At 34.7% G+C, this 16,315-nt stretch overlaps 4 protein-coding genes across 4 annotated transcripts in view; 1 reads left to right on the top strand and 3 right to left on the bottom strand.

Annotated features, from left to right (window-relative positions):
- The window catches only part of LOC108824439 (NAC domain-containing protein 69), a 31,260-nt gene that overhangs the window by 13,705 nt on the left and 1,240 nt on the right, over window positions 1-16,315 (bottom strand). The window lies entirely within an intron of this gene.
- On the bottom strand, window positions 396-3,242 carry LOC108825692 (uncharacterized). The gene is made up of 11 exons (XM_018599024.2): window positions 2,956-3,242; window positions 2,778-2,858; window positions 2,599-2,694; window positions 1,723-1,806; window positions 1,559-1,628; window positions 1,390-1,472; window positions 1,220-1,299; window positions 1,031-1,129; window positions 858-945; window positions 672-761; window positions 396-578 (listed from the first exon to the last, which is right to left on the bottom strand). The coding sequence occupies exons 1-11, from the start codon at window positions 3,193-3,195 to the stop codon at window positions 540-542; spliced, it is 1,050 nt and encodes a 349-aa protein (XP_018454526.1). The 5' UTR covers window positions 3,196-3,242; the 3' UTR covers window positions 396-539.
- On the top strand, window positions 5,309-7,763 carry LOC108823480 (pentatricopeptide repeat-containing protein At4g01570). Its single transcript, XM_018596698.2, has one exon. The coding sequence runs from the start codon at window positions 5,346-5,348 to the stop codon at window positions 7,710-7,712; it is 2,367 nt and encodes a 788-aa protein (XP_018452200.2). The 5' UTR covers window positions 5,309-5,345; the 3' UTR covers window positions 7,713-7,763.
- LOC108823481 (uncharacterized) lies at window positions 7,512-8,336 on the bottom strand. Its single transcript, XM_018596699.2, has one exon. The coding sequence runs from the start codon at window positions 8,141-8,143 to the stop codon at window positions 7,766-7,768; it is 378 nt and encodes a 125-aa protein (XP_018452201.2). The 5' UTR covers window positions 8,144-8,336; the 3' UTR covers window positions 7,512-7,765.

The following is a 16,315-nucleotide window of genomic DNA, read 5'->3' as shown; positions in this document are numbered from 1 at the left end:
TTTTCGTCACCGCCAGATAAAAGTAATCGTGAGATGTAGGAGAAGAAAAAAATAGTTTTAAGCTTTATTAGTTAGGGATATAAAAGTAATTTGCCTACTAAATTTTTAATGGTAAAATTGGTTAAGGTAGAAATGAAAAGTGGTATCATGAAAGTGGTATATTTGGCAATTTCTCCATTTTTAATTTGAAGCATCTTTTTGGGAAGTAATCTTTTCGATACAGTCGTCATAACAATGACGTAGGCTAAAAAACGTCATTACTTTCTCTATACAGTCGTCATCAATGACGACGATCAAAAGTAGATTATCGAGAGAAACGTTTTATCAGCCCAATGGGCTTAGATAATCACAGCTTCGACTATTTAAAAAGATGAGTCCAAAAGATTATAAGACGATTGTTGAATCTTGATGGCTTATATTGAGAAGAAATGTGAAGTTTTAGAAGACGATTTAAGTAAAAGCTACAGTTTTGGTTTGGGTTATAAAACGACAAACGAAAATAAACACAAAACTTGGGGTGAAGACACAGCAGCATTCAATCACAAGAAGAACCTCCTCCTGCTCGTGTCCATTTCAGGCTGTAATGGGAACACAAAACATAAAAAATACAAATTAATTACTTGGCACTAAAGCTAATAATAATAACATAATCTTGCGGTGATTTTTTTTACCTTATGAACCCATTCAAACTCTCCGCCTTTTGTGTCAAAGGTTCCATGCTGCAAAGTCACTAGCTTAAGCGTGAATTTTGGACCACATTCCTGCACACAAAACTCCAACATTAATATTAACACACAAAAGTTTATAGACCCGAACACACTACAAAAGAAGAGAAGTGAATCATTCGATGTTCTAACCTGAAGACGAGGCTTGACTCTCTCTTTAGCAACACCATCTTTTCCTTTCGCACCACTTTGTTTGTCTTCCTTTACGTCGAATATGTAACTAAGCAAAAAAAAAAACAGAATTGCAATCTGTTCAATACATGTTCTTGGAGAGAATCTAGAAGAGTAGGGTGAAACTATGTTACCGATGATGTCTGAAAAGTATAAAGTCACGCTGGTTATGGAACGTTACAACTCTCCTACCACGGAAGTTAGGTTCTTGAGGAAACAGTGACTGGAAAAACCTGAGAGAAAACAGAAACATAACACCATTAAGAACAAGAAATCAAAGACAATAATGAAGCCAACACCACTTTCAAACAATTGAGTTTTACCTCCCAACACGGTTTCCTAGACGAGTTGTGAAGTTATTTAAAATCAGTTCCGGTTCATGGCTTGTAGGGTTTCCATGATTCTGAGATCAAATTTAACATCCATAATCAGGTACTCACTTATCACATTCAACGATGTAAAAAAAAAGACAAAATGTGTTTCGGTAACATACCTTAATATCCTTCCTTAGAACAAGATTTGACAATTTGAAATGAGCAGTAGGACCGTTTGGCAAACCAATGATAAGGAGCGCATCTACATCATTTAAGAAAAGCTTGAAACAAGCCATATAAAGACTGATACCAAAAACAATGAAACTAAGAAGAGTCTGAAAAACTAACCAGGCTCTCTGCGATTAGTATGAACTACAATAAGAGATGTATAATCCTTCTTCTTTGCGTACTCTACAATCTGCAGAACAGACCATATATCTAACGAAGTTATTTACCTAGTTGCAAAGAGATAAACTTTCTACAAGAACTGTCTGAAAGTAAAAGCAATTTACCTTCTTCAAATCATAAGTTCCTCTCTTGCGATAATCAGAGTTCGGGATCACAGACTGTAACTCCGATATAAACGCAGGTCCTCTCTGCAATAACACATAAATGAATCAAAAAAACAGCACCAGTACAACATTATACATAGCAAAATCACACAGAAAGAAAATTATACAATGTGTAATGAGACAATTGATGGTTATAGTATAAGTTCTGTCTTCTCAATACACATATAACACATAAACCAATAAAACAGCACCCACACAACATTACTTGAAGCAAAAACAACAACAAAACTATACAATGTGTTATGAGACAAGAAGACAGTGGTGGGTTATTTGCATAAGTTCTGTCACTGCAATGCACATATAACACATAAATGAATTAAAATAGCCCCAACCCAACATTACACAAAGCAAAAAGAAAATCAAAACAAAACTATACAACAGCTTGTGAGACAGTCGTAGATTATAGTATAAGGTCAGCCTCTGCAATGCTTTATAACACACAAACGAATAACACAAAACTATACAATGTGTTACGAGACAATGGTAGGTTACAGTATAAGTTTAGTCTTTGCAATGCACATATAACACACAAACGAATCAAAACAGCACCAAGACAACGCTACACAAAGCAAAATCCACAAAAAAAAAAAACTATACAATGCGTTATAAGACAATGGTAGGTTACAGTATAAGTTCTGTCTCTGCAAAAATCACAACCAATGTGTAATGACATGGTATACGTTTTGTATCTGCAATGTACATATTACACATAAATGCAATCAAAACAGCCTCAACATTACACTCCTCGAAGCAAAAAAAAATCACAAAAGCTAATGAGATACAAGTGGTAGGTTGTGTATTGAGGAAAAGACTTACAGTGGAATTGAAACGACATGTAGTGATCAAGACCTTAGGAGTAACCTCACGTCTCAGGACAGGATTAAACTCATCAGCATCGATGTCCGCAAACAACTACAAAATTTCAAATTTACACTAAATTGAGATGAAGGAAACATACAAACATGAAGAAAGATCCAAAAAAAAAAAAACTTTACTTCTTCATCATCAGGTCTGCAAACAGTCTCATCAGCTTCTCTCGTATTCTCAATCGTCTTCGGAACCATCTTCTGTGGAGGCTGCAAAACACACGAAACGACGAAGTTTTATATTCCAATTAAAAAAAAAAACTCAAAAACAGCTAAAACCCTTTTTTTAGATCTTCTTTTTTTTTACCTCTTCGCCAAGCTCGAGAGCTTGTTTCTCAGCGGCGTCACGAGCTTTGATCTTCTTCTGCTTCTCGACTTTCTTCTCGTGTTTCTGCTTCGCGTACACTTTGGCTCTCTTGTCTTTGTTCTTTATCATCGATGGTAGTATCACGTTCCTCCTCTCCGCCGTGTTGAAGCTCGGTCTTCTGTTATCTTCGGCTTCCATTTCCTCTCCGTCTCCGTCGCCCTTCCTCCTCTTGAAACCCATTCTTCCACAGCGCACTGAATCTTCTCTGTTTCGATGAAAACGGCAAGCGAAAGAAGAAGAATGAAAGATGACGGAGACCTTTAGGGTTTATCGAGAGAACCAATTTCAGTAATATAAATGGGCCTTAAGTTGGGCTCAATAAAAGACAAAGGCCTGGTCTTCGAAAATAGTCATTTGACTGTGGTAAGTGTGTATTCGATGTATTTAATGTTTAGGTATCAGATAGTTTGGAATAAGTGTTACGAATCCATTCAGAAGCTAAACAAAACTTGTGTCAGATTTAATTTGGATGTAGTTCTCGGTTCAATTTTACTAGGTGATTTTCCCGTGCTCATGCACGGGTACAAATATTTATAAATTAAATATGTTACAATAGTTGATTGTTATTTAATTTTAATTTTGAATTAATTTATAATTTGTATGCATAATTTATACTAATAATATTATATTATTTTAATCAGACATATGATTTTAAATAAGTTATCATTTGGGTATATTGGATTGCATCAATCAATTTCTCTAAATTCAACTAATATTTTTTATTTTAAATATATGAAAATTATGATTATTTGCTTTTACTTTGGTTGTTATCTTAGATATGTAAATATATTTGAGGAAGATTATGTATAACTTAAGATATATTGTGCTTAGAATGAAGTAAAAATAAACTAAATATTTGATTCCAAATTACAAAAATTAAACTATATGTTGATTTTTAAAATAAAATATTAGAAAGTAAAACGATAATCAATTGGAAATTACTTACATAAGTAACTAATACTTTTTGGAAGCTCATGAACACATATCAATATTTACAATAACTAAAATATTTAAATAATTTTATGTCTTATATATATTAAATGGTAAACTGAAATTTATGCAAATAATCCTAAAAATGAGTATTCAGATTTGCGTTGGTATTTTGATTATGGTTATATTAACTGTGACAAACATAAAACATAAAATTTAATATTAAAAAACATTTTTAATAATGATAATATATAATATATCTACCTTGTTAAATTATATAGTGTTATGTTAATTTAAAATATTTTAATTATTTGATCAAAAGTTAATTTTATTTTATTTTTAATATCTCTTTAAAATAAAAAGTTTAATTTTTTGTGATTGTCTTTTAGAAATCATATTATATAAGTAAAATATAATTTATAGATTACGAAATCACATTATATACAAATATATATATTTTCATCTAAGAAAATATAGATATAAATAAATATTTTATTACTTCAAAAGTATATTTTATGTTATTTAAAATAGTCTTAAATGGAATATTTCTATTTTGTGAAATTTCCTTTTTTTAATGAAATCATATTATATAAATATATATTTTCGTTTTTAATTTTTAAAAAAAACTTTATAAATGTTTCCTTTTTATTATATATGTTATTTGAAAAAAATTAAAAGGAAACTAAATAAAAATTTCAATAATAGTATCTAAATGTAATTTTTTTAATTCATTAAGGGTATCAGCGTAATCAACCATCGTGAAAGTTAACGTGAGCGCGACACATAGGAAACTGACTTCTCAAATAATATTATAGAGATTTGATAGTAAAATTAAGAATCGACCACTATTCAAAAAAAGTTATCATTTCGTTTCTAATTTGGTTCAATTTATTGGATAATTTCATAAAATCCGTTACGTATTAGATTGGACTTGACTTTTTGTGAATTTTTTTTTTTTTTAATCAGATAAGAATTTAAAATTTTTTAGACAATTTAAATAAAATAACAAAAAAAGTTTAGACGATTCGAGTAAAATAATGGATAACTTATGTAGATTATTATAAATATTTCAAATAAAAATATTTATATTTTGTTTCAAGTGCTTATTTATATTTTAGTTATTTGATTTTTTATCTAAGATTTTGATTATTTTAGATTTGAATTTAACTAAATACTTTTAGATAATCTATATTATTCCGACATCCATTTAATTTTTGTTTCGGTTTTAGTACCTTTTAACTTGGTGTACTTCGATTCGGTATTTTCGGTTTTCGATACGCGCAATCAGGCCATCATACGACGTCGTTTGACCATCCCCTTTTCCAGTAAACGACGCTGTTTTCTGGTTTGCTTTCGTCTTTTTCATCGACCATCAATTTTTCCTCAGTCGTCGCTATGCGATGCGTCATGGAAGAGCAAGCGCCGCCATATCACCAACACTCTCCCGCCACCGCCAATCTCCATCCAAAACCTCACCATTCCCGCAGCAGCTCTGCGACATCCTAATCACCGCTTCTCTCTCCAAAACCTTATCCCAATCCGGCACACGAAACCTCGACGCGAACTCCACCCCGATCTCCGAACCAATCGTCCTCCAGATCCTCCGTCGAAACTCCTTAGACCCCTCAAAGAAACTAACCTTCTTCCGATGGTGCCTCTCTCTGCGCCCCGTATACAAACACTCCTCCTCAGCTTACTCCCAGATCCTCCGCACCGTCTGCCGCGCAGGTCTCCTCGGAGAAGTCCCCGATCTCCTAACCTCCATGAAGGAAGACGCCGCTAATCTCGATCAGACCACGTCGAAGCTGCTTTTGGATTCGCTGATCCGTTCTGGTGAGTACGATTCGGCGCTTGGAGTTTTGGATTACATGGAGGAGGAGCTAGTAGGAGGCTGCGTAAACCCCACCGTGTACGACTCTGTTCTCATCGCTCTCGCGAGGAAGAAGGAGCTCCGTCTCGCTCTTTCCATCTTCTTTAAGCTTCTAGAAGGTTCGTTGAGTTATTATCTCCCTGGTAACCTCGCTGCTAACGAGCTTTTGGTTGGTTTAAGGAGAGGTGATATGAAGGAAGAGTTCAAAACGGTTTTCGAGAAGTTAAAAGGAATGAAACGGTATCGTTTTGATACGTGCGGTTATAACATATGTATCCACGGGTTTGGCACGTGGGGTGATTTGGAATCCGCGTTGAGTTTGTTTAGAGAGATGAAAGAGTCTGCTGATATATGCACGTATAACAGTTTGATTCATGTTCTGTGTTTGGGTGGGAGAGTGAGAGATGCGTTGGTTGTGTGGGAGGAGCTGAGAGTCTCTGGTCACGAGCCTGATAACTCGACGTACCGTGTGCTGATACAAGGGTGTTGCAAGTCTTATCGGATGGACGATGCGATGAGGGTGTTTGGGGAGATGGAGTATAATGGGTTTGTTCCTGATACTGTTTTGTATAACTCTGTTTTGGACGGGATGTTTAAGGCGAGGAAGGTTGTTGAGGCTTGTGAGTTGTTTGAGAAGATGGTTACGGAAGGGGTTAGAGCGTCTTGCTGGACGTATAATATTCTGATTGATGGGTTGTTTAGGAACGGGAGGGCTGAGGCTGGGTTTACTTTGTTTTGTGATTTGAAGAAGAAGAAGGGTCAGTTTGTGGATGGTGTTACTTTTAGTATTGTTGTGTTGCAGCTTTGCAGGGAAGGGAAGGTGGATGGAGCTGTGAAGTTGGTTGAGGAGATGGAAGCTAGAGGCTTCTCTGTTGATTTGGTTACGATTAGTTCGCTTTTGATTGGGTTTCACAAACAAGGGAGGTGGGATTGGAAAGAGAAGTTGATGAAGCACGTAAGGGAAGGGAACTTGGTGCCTAACGTTCTGAGATGGAACGCTGGAGTGGAAGCTTCGCTGAAACGTCCACAGGGGAAAGATAAAGATTACACACCAATGTTCCCAAGTAAAGGAAGCTTCCTAGACATCATGAGCATGGTGAATTCAAAAGAAGCTGAGGAGGAAGCATCACCTTTGGAAGATGATCCCTGGTCATCATCTCCATACATGGACCAATTAGCCCACCAGGTTAATCAACCTAAGCCCTTGTTTGCTCTAGCAAGAGGGCAGAGAGTGGAAGCAAAGCCAGATTCTTTCGACGTAGACATGATGAACACGTTCCTATCTATTTACCTCTCCAAAGGTGATCTAAGTCTAGCCTGCAAATTGTTTGAGATATTCAACGATATGGGCGTGACCGATCTCACGAGCTACACCTACAACTCAATGATGAGCTCCTTCGTCAAGAAAGGTTACTACAAAACCGCCCGTGGAGTCCTCGACCAAATGGGCGACAACTTCTGCGCAGCGGATATCGCAACATACAATGTAATAATCCAAGGGCTAGGAAAAATGGGAAGAGCCGACTTAGCCAGCGCGGTGCTCGACAGGCTCACGGAGCAAGGAGGGTATCTAGACATTGTAATGTACAACACGTTGATCAACGCGCTGGGGAAAGCCAACCGGTTAGACGAAGCGACCAGGCTGTTTGATCACATGAAGAGCAACGGGATTAACCCAGACGTTGTGAGCTACAACACGATGATCGAAGTGAATAGTAAAGCAGGGAGGTTGAAAGAAGCATACAAGTACTTGAAAGTGATGCTAGACGCAAACTGTTTGCCTAATCACGTAACGGATACGATCCTGGATTATCTTGGTAAAGAGATGGAGAAAGCAAGATTCAAGAAAGCTTCTTTTGTACGGACCAAACCAAACAATGATCCTTCTTCATCTTAAAAGTATTCTTGTTTTTTCAATACAAGTCAATAAAAATTATTAACAAAAAGATTTCAGAAGAGGCCTAAGAGAATAGAGAAGGCAAGAGCCATGAGCCAGACAATGTGGATCAAAAGCAGAGCTTGTCCAGGGACAGACAAACCAACGCCATTACCAACGTCACAAGCACCTGGTTTGGAAACACGAACGCCATGGCACAAAGCATCTGCACAACCGCACCAGTAAGTAACGCTGTCTTCGCCGCAAACCGGATCAGCCCTGAAACATTTAACCGGACAAGAAGCCGGTTTAGCCGTTGCGTTGCAGAATTCGCCGTTGATCTTCTCAGAAGGTAGTCGGATCTCTCCCTCCTTGATCATCTCCGTCGATGAAACCAGAAGTAGGTTGAGAAGGATGAGATAGAGAACTAGAGACGGCGAAAACGTCGACATTGCCGAGTATTTCGCCGGAGAATCTGTAAGAAACTTCAAATCAAACCTTGAAATCAGAATGTGTTTTTACTTTTTTCTTATTTTTTTTTTTTGGGTTTTTTTTTCTTAAGAAGGGAAAGAATCTAAGAAACTCTGGAAGAAGGAATGTTGTTTCCTCTCTTTCTTTTTATGAAAGGAAACAACGATAGGAATATTTCAAAACAAAAAAGAAAGAAAAATATTTGACAGAGAAGAGGTTGTTTTCGTTTATATATCACTAAAAAAAAGTAAATCTAAATTAAAAGAAAAAGAAAGAAAAAAAAGAGAGCGACAGAGGAACCGTTGGTTTTAACGGTTACCAACAAAAAAACAGCGTGCATGCTTATGCTTTTACAAGCTGGCTCCGACGTGCGGACTCGACTTTACAACAAGGAGAACAGAACTTCGTGTTGTTTAGGCATATAAACTCCATGCTGTCTACATAAACGCGTAAGATCAATGGATGATTGAACTCAAAATTTGTTTTTCTAGCTATAAGCAAATGTAGCAAAAATCATAATGGGAAAAAGTAAAGTCCAGTGCATGCAAGGGAAAAGTTAATTGTGTTAGAATCTCTAGATATTTTCTATTTCCTTACTCAATGTTAATTAGGAAGAATTTAATTGTATTGTAATTATAGCTTGTAGTTGTTTGACATATACGCCATTTATTTATGTAGAATTATACAAAATTTTATAAGAATTAAATAATAAAACTAAAAGAAGTATGAAATACTAATAATCATAATTTACCAAATATTGATATGTACTTATCTGCAAAATGAAATTATGAAATATTATATATCAATATTAGTAAAACAAAAGCATAAAGTTGGATCTAACTTGATTCTAGTTGGATTATTAGAAAAACCATAATCTATATAATTTTTGTCTAACACATTAATTAATAATTATTATTATTAATCACCCTTAAATATAGGTTACTATGGTTAAAAACAAACAAATCTCCAATTTCTAAAGATAGATTTATATAGTCGTTTAGGTCTATCATTATTTTCGCCCAATATTTTCTACACTTTATTATAAATATCAAAAACAAGACCAAGTTTAGTAATGTTGTAGGTTTTTAACAATGTGTCATAATAGACCTTTATGTGATACAATTTTTTTGTTACTAATTGTTATTTTCACATGTATATGTTATATAATTTATTCTTATATAATATAATAGTCCATGCAATAGTGACCCAGATTCTTTTAAATGTCAAAACATATGCATAAATGTTAGAATATATTGGAACATGTATTAGTAAATGCAATATTGATACATTTTATACATGTTCTTAAACAAAGTTATTATTTGTTAAAAAAATTGTAACATTGAATTTGTTTGGACATATTACATTTGTTAAATTTACTATTATTTTAGGATTTCATGTTAATATTGATGATATTCTATACCATAAACCATGAACATATAAGAGATATAATTTTCTATAACTCATTGTTATTTAAAGTGTATGAAAGTTATCATCAAAAACTAATATTAAATTTTTTATGTAATTGTTAGAAGTATATAAAATATTTCATCCAATTTTTTAAAAAAATATTATCAGATTTTTCTAGGTCTGATAAAGGGTCAACCAGTGTTAAATCACAGGTTAGTTTAGATTTTAACCGAGATATCAGGTTTTTAATTAACGATTTTTTCTTTAAATGTAAACAAAATTATATTCAGCTCACCAAATTTACGGTCAACTACGGGATTGGGTCGCGTATGAAAACAATGAATACAACTAAAGACAAATTATTTTTATAGCAAAAATATGTAGGATCAAAATTAAAAAAAAAAAACAAACTTTTTCTTCTCTTGGACGCGTCCAAGAAAAGTTAAATTTCTGACACAATCCGGTCAAATGCAAAACTAACTTATTTATCCTAGAAGATTTATCAGGAGGTCTTCTCTGGTATTTTCGAGAATTTTTGTTAACAAAGAAAAGTGGAAGACTTCCATAGAAATCGTCTCAAAAAAACAAATATATAAAAATCAATTGCAAAACTAACCTCTATACTGACCAGAAGACTTCCGTTTAAGTCTTCTAATACCAGAAGACTTCCATTTAAGTCTTCTAATACCAGAAGACTTACACGGATGTCTTCTGACGGACATATCTGAAAAAATTGATTTTGTTGATTTAACGAGTGGGATACCTTGTTTAACTTCTCCAACCACACAAAACTTCACCACCAAAGCGACCCACTTGTTAATGACCAAGATTAATGAGCTTGAATGGCTCTATATACCATAAAAATCTAGAATCAAATCTTGGTTTTTGTATGAATATAGAGAGAAAGTGAAAAAGATGTTGTTTTTAGTTCATAACAAATGAGATAGAATGAGTGTAAATTGGTTTTAGGTGCATTAAGAGTTTCAAATTGGTTATTCATGGTAGTTGGTGTATTGATGTACAATGGCAATATTGTAAATACTTGAAGAAGATGAGGATGACAGATTAAAAAACTCATTTTTCGAAAAAATAATAATAATATTTTCGTGAATAATTTCAATTTTTGGTGCGAATAGGACAAATGAAAATTCCAAAAAAAATCATGGGTTGGTTTTGTGTTTGACTTTGAGTTCTGAATCATATTTGCTAATAGCCCAAAAATATATCCTAATTTAGGAATTTTGTAATTATAGTCTATATTCTATTAAAAGGGAAATACTATAAATTAAAATATGAAAAATATATTTAAATGGTAAATTAATCTATTTTTTTAAATGGTTTTATTTAAGGGATAATTTTTAAATTACCATATTTAAGATTATAAAATTAAAAATACACTGTTATAATAATATTCTACAAACTACACTTATTTATGTGTTATAAGACTCTTTTGCCCTTATTTAAATTTAAATTAAGACATTTTAATAATAAAACTCAAATTATTTGTATTATAATTATTTTAACATAATTATATATGTATAACTATTGAAATATTTATTGATTTATCTCTAGAGCATATATTAAATACAGATTATTCATAAAATTCTTTATCATATTTTTTATTAAATGCTTTGGAACTATAAAATCTTGTTGTGTAATCATGAAGTTTAAAAAAGTTGCTATAAAAAACCTACCTGAGTACACAAAAATGTATATTATTTGAGTTTTGAGAGATTAAAGAGAGTCAAAGAGTTTGCGATATAGAGCATATATTCACTACATAAAATAGATAAAAAATTGTGAGTGTTTTTGTTGACTATACAAGAAATATTATGTATTATTTTCTAGATAAACCCTTACTTTTGATGAAATAAGAAAACTGTGGTAAAATATATTTAAGAGTCTAAATATAACAAAAAATATCATTAAAAGCGAAAGTTACATGTTGACATGATTGTGTCTTCCTCAGATAAAAAAAAAGAACTACAGCGGTTAAGAAATACGAAAACTCAGAAGTTTTCTTATGGCGTAACTCCCCTAACTCGCCTTCCACAGTCTACTCATCCTCCATAACTTGGAATACCTTTCATTTGACACCACCTGTTGTTGATTGGTATTCATGGGTTTTTGGTTCTAAAGTAGTATTCCAAAGCATTTCTTCATCGCTTAGGTAGCTACTTGGGATAGAATGCCCACTCATGATAAGTTGAGCAAGTGGGGGAATTGAGATCTCATCCGTATGCCTTCTTTGTGACTCGGCTAATGAAAGTCGCGAGCATTTATTTTTCACATGCTCATCTTCGCTGAGTCTATATAATATATTGTTTGCTGCAACTCCATTCTCACATCTCAATACCTTTGAACTCTGCCTATTGTGGCTCATATCATCTTCCACAAATGCAAAGCTCGAGGTTATGTTAAAGATAATTTTTCAGGCTGTAGTTTACTTTCTTTGGATGGAGAGAACTCCGGAATTCACAATTCAACTTTCAGGCATGTTTATTAGGGACGGCTCCATCGACTCGGTCCAGCAAGTTCTACAGGTTCTAAGGGACTTTGAGAACAGATCAGGTCTGGCATTAAGTCTCCAAAAGACTTCCTTCTATGCCTCTGGCCTAGAACAAGCAGAGATTGATACGATTCAGGCAAGTACAGGAATGGCATGTGGTACTCTCCCCTTTCGTTATCTCGGAGTGCCATTGAACTCTCGTAAGCTCTCGATAGCTGGGTGTGATACTCTCCTGCAGCAAGTCAAAGCCAAGTTTAACTCCTGGTCGGTAAAAACGTTATCCTTCTCGGGAAGACTATTGCTAATCAAAACTGTGGTTGCAGGAATTACCACTTTCTGGGGCTCTTCTTTTATCCTTCCTAAGGTTTGCATAAGCAAAATCAACTCCCTCTGTAGTACTTTCCTGTGGAAAGAGGAAATTGAATCTCGGAACTCAGCTAGAGTAGCATGGGGAACTGTTACATTGACAAAGAAGCAAGGAGGATTAGGTGTGAAAGATCTACTTACTTGGAATAAAGCCTGCTGCCTGCGGTTGATATGGATGATCTTCTTTAGGCCAGACTCAGTCTGGGTCGCTTGGTTTAAAGAAGTAATCCTCAAAGGGTCTGAGCATAATTACTGGACAACTAAACCGAACTGTTCTTTCTCTTGGCTAGCGAATAAGCTCCTCAAGATGAAAGATATTGTTTACCCCTTGATTCGATTGCAGTTGCAGAATGGTGAAACGGCGAGCTTTTGGTTTGATAACTGGAGCACTTTTGGCTGCCTATATGACTATCTTCATGGCTCTTCATCACGACTAGGTATCCCTTTGAAGGCCACAGTTGCTTCTCTCTGCAGGAACTCTGTCTGGCGGCTACCACCGGCAAGATCGGAGCAACAATTACAACTGTTCTCTTTCCTTACTTCAGTCGAGCTTACTAGTGAAGCTTATAGTTATGTCTGGGAAATTGAAGGGAAAAGAATGGATAAATATGAGACAGGGGGAGTCTACCATCATCTGAGAGGCGTGATAGATGAGGCTCAATGGGCAAAAGCTGTTTGGTCATCCAAGGAATTCCCGAGACAATCATTCCACGCTTGGCTTGTTGTGCTTAATTGCCTTCCCACTCGCGACCGTCTCCTCAACTGGGGTCTCCAAGTCAATCATCTTTGTCTGCTATGTAACACGGCGCCAGAGTCTCGCGAGCATCTCTTCATGGACTGTCCTTATAGCTATGACTTATGGACTCTAGCTGCTACAAAGTGCCACCTTCACCAGCTGCTGCGAGATTGGACTGCTCTGCTCAACCAGATGATCACCCTACCACCGCCCAGATCGAAGAAACTACTCTCTCTACTGGTTTGGAAATCGGCAATGCACTGGATTTGGCATGAGAGGAATCAAAGACTGCATGCAAACTCTTTTCGATCCGCTGACTCCCTATTCTGATCTTCAGGTAAGGAATAGGATCTCAAGCTTCAGGGGTACAAGCCCTTCCTTATCTTCTCAAATGATGCAGCTCTGGCTCTCTTAGTTGCCCTCCCTTGTGTCTCTGCAACAAAACTCCCCCCTCTCCCCCGACTAATGTGACGACTCTGTTTCCTCATCTTTTTACTGGGCCAGCAAAGGTTCTTTTTTGGTTCTGGGTTTCAATTAAGGTTCTTCTACTTAAGATTGTATTGGGCTAGGCCCAATCACCTTGACAGTGGCATGTAAACATTTTATTTTCTTTTCTGCACTTTTTTAATGAAAGCCTTGGTTACAAAAAAAAATGTTTATTATTTGCTAAAAGAGCTGAATTTAATTTTTGAAGCAAAGCTTCATGGTTTAGACCGGAAATACTTTCTTCTTTGGCCCGCGACACAGTCCATGTCCTCGGTCATCGTTACATACCTCCATATATGGTTTCAGAACTTCCAACCATATCATCTCTGCCAGACACATTGTTAAAAGGTGATCTCACTTTTTGATGTTTTGAATGAGTTGTTGCAAGTTTCTTAACGTTTTAGGTCATGTATTTTTGAATTCCATATTTAGGTATTAAATTTTCGAAATAATTAATGTCTCCTTTAAAAGATAAGGAAGAAAGATGAATAAAAAAAGAAATTTAAAGAAAAAAAAGAGTTATTCTACAAACTACACAAATATCAATTCATAAACTAAAATTGGCGAGATTAAGGTATATATCTCCAACTATATTTCATAATTTACTTTAAAATAGAGCGGAAAAAAATTAATGAATAAAAAATAAAAATTTACTCTATTTATAAAGGGGAAAAACACCATTTAAATCCTGAACTTATTAAAATAAGCCAAAAAACTCCTCAACTTCTAAGTAAGCCAAAATAAGCTCAAACTTTCAAAAAAACTCCAAAAATATTCCAAACTTATGTTGACTCGGCTTTTTTAAGCATCACGAAGTCAACTGTTAATTTCTCTTAAACGTCTGTTAACTAGTGAACGTGTTTTGCTTTGTCATTAAAAACATAAAATTGGTTGAGTCGTGATCGTGAACCTTAATTCCCAAAATCATTTATCTAAATCCCTAAATTTCTCCATTGATTGCACAAAAGAAGAAGTGAAACTCTTGATGATTTGAAGAATTTATATGGAGAGGCCGAATAAGTTTGCTCATTGACGTAAGAAGAAGGATGCATCGAGTGAAAGAATTGAAGAGGGACACGAAGCAGGTGAAGATTGTAAGGTTGATCAATACAAATGCACATATCATTGATGGCTTTTGATGATTACGACAGATGTTACAATACAAATTCATATATTATTGATGGGAGACTGATTGCAGAAAAGTGGATCTCCTTGAATCTCCACACTCAGAGCTTTACAATCTTGTGACCAATTATGTTCCAAGCTCTATGTACATCTAAGTTTATAGATTAGTGATTAGTCCATTTACATGTTTCTTTCGAACGATATTAAATTACAACCTATATCTCATCTCTCTTCTAGGAATAGATGATCATACTTTTGTTATTTAATATCCTCAGTCTAGACTTTGACATCTTCATTATATGTTTTTGAATGACTTTATCCTCTTCTTTTCGCCCTGGATTTCTACTCTCTTCGATGTGTTTTGTGTTCTTGTTCAGTTCTCATTTTCTTTATAACTAAATTAAGAGTGAACCTTGAAACAAAAAATTGAAAGACGCCATTGTATAGTTGTCACTAAGCATATCACGCATTTTAATTACTAACTGTATTGATTTCGATATAGAGCCAAAGCAGGCTTCGAATTTGACATCTGTACATTCCCACTCAGCAAAAAGAAGGATGAGAGATGGGCATAAACAACCCAATGGAAATATTCCTTGCTGTGTGTTCAAACTTTTCAGTTTAAAAGTGAATAAAAGAAAAGAACAATAGAATGTGTTAACCTCCATCCTCAAAGAACAAATCTCTTGCTCACGCATCTAAAAAATGGTCAACCCAGATGCTCTTGCATCCTAGACGTGTACATCTTCACAATCACAAGCTCACCACATACACACTCGACGAGCCTCTCAAGTTGATTCCATGGTGAAGAGGACAATTTTTTTTTGTAAATTAGGGATTTGCAGTCGATGGAGAAGAAGAGAAGACCACGATTTATGTTTCTAGTGACAGAGCAAAACGCATAACTTTACTAACTAACAGACGTTTAAGAGAAATTAACGGTTGACTTTTTGATGTTTAAAAGAGCCAAGTCAACATAAGTTTGAGATTATTTTGGACAATGTTTGAAAGTTAAGAGATTTTTTTGGTTTACTTAAGAGTCGAGACTTTTTTTGGCTTATTTTGATAAGTTCAGGATTTAAAGGGCAGTTTTCCCATTTATAAAGTAATGTTTTTATTTTTAATTCATAATTCTATTTTAGAGTAAAATAGGGAATGTAGTTGGAGATGATTTAAGGTCATCCCCCTTGGTGTTGGTGGTATGTGCAAAAGTTTATAATTTTAAGAGACAATTTTAATAAAAACCAAAAAGTAAGAGAGAGACATTTGAAAGTGTCAGAATCGATTTTTTCTTAAAGAGATTATTAAAGGGAGCTGAGAAACTTTATCTACACCTGTCTTTGTTTTATTGGCATAACTTTTTAGACCGTTTAATTTTAGTGCATAATCAAATTATCCTAAAATTTATTGGAGTAATAACGATTAGAGACGTTCGTGAAGAAACGCAACAATGCAGATGCTCTGGCTACATGAAATCTTTGTTGTGAAACGGGATGAAACTTTTCGGCACCACGTGAAAACTTC

The sequence above is a fragment of the Raphanus sativus genome, chromosome 9 (assembly GCF_000801105.2).
Source record: "Raphanus sativus cultivar WK10039 chromosome 9, ASM80110v3, whole genome shotgun sequence".
Taxonomy (NCBI): Eukaryota; Viridiplantae; Streptophyta; class Magnoliopsida; order Brassicales; family Brassicaceae; genus Raphanus; species Raphanus sativus.
This window is presented reverse-complemented; position numbering and strand designations above follow the sequence as displayed.

What these genes read in the sequence shown, in the direction of transcription:
- LOC108825692 (XM_018599024.2), bottom strand. Translation starts at nt 3,195, where the DNA reads ATGGGTTTCAAGAGGAGGAAGGGCGACGGAGACGGAGAGGAAATGGAA. An exon ending in CTCTCGAGCTTGGCGAAGAG is followed by an intron (nt 2,859 to 2,955) that starts GTAAAAAAAAAG and finishes TGTGTTTTGCAG; the next exon opens with CCTCCACAGAAGATGGTTCC. An exon ending in TTCTAAGGAAGGATATTAAG is followed by an intron (nt 1,300 to 1,389) that starts GTATGTTACCGA and finishes ATTTGATCTCAG; the next exon opens with AATCATGGAAACCCTACAAG.
- LOC108823481 (XM_018596699.2), bottom strand. Translation starts at nt 8,143, where the DNA reads ATGTCGACGTTTTCGCCGTCTCTAGTTCTCTATCTCATCCTTCTCAAC.
- LOC108823480 (XM_018596698.2), top strand. Translation starts at nt 5,346, where the DNA reads ATGCGTCATGGAAGAGCAAGCGCCGCCATATCACCAACACTCTCCCGC.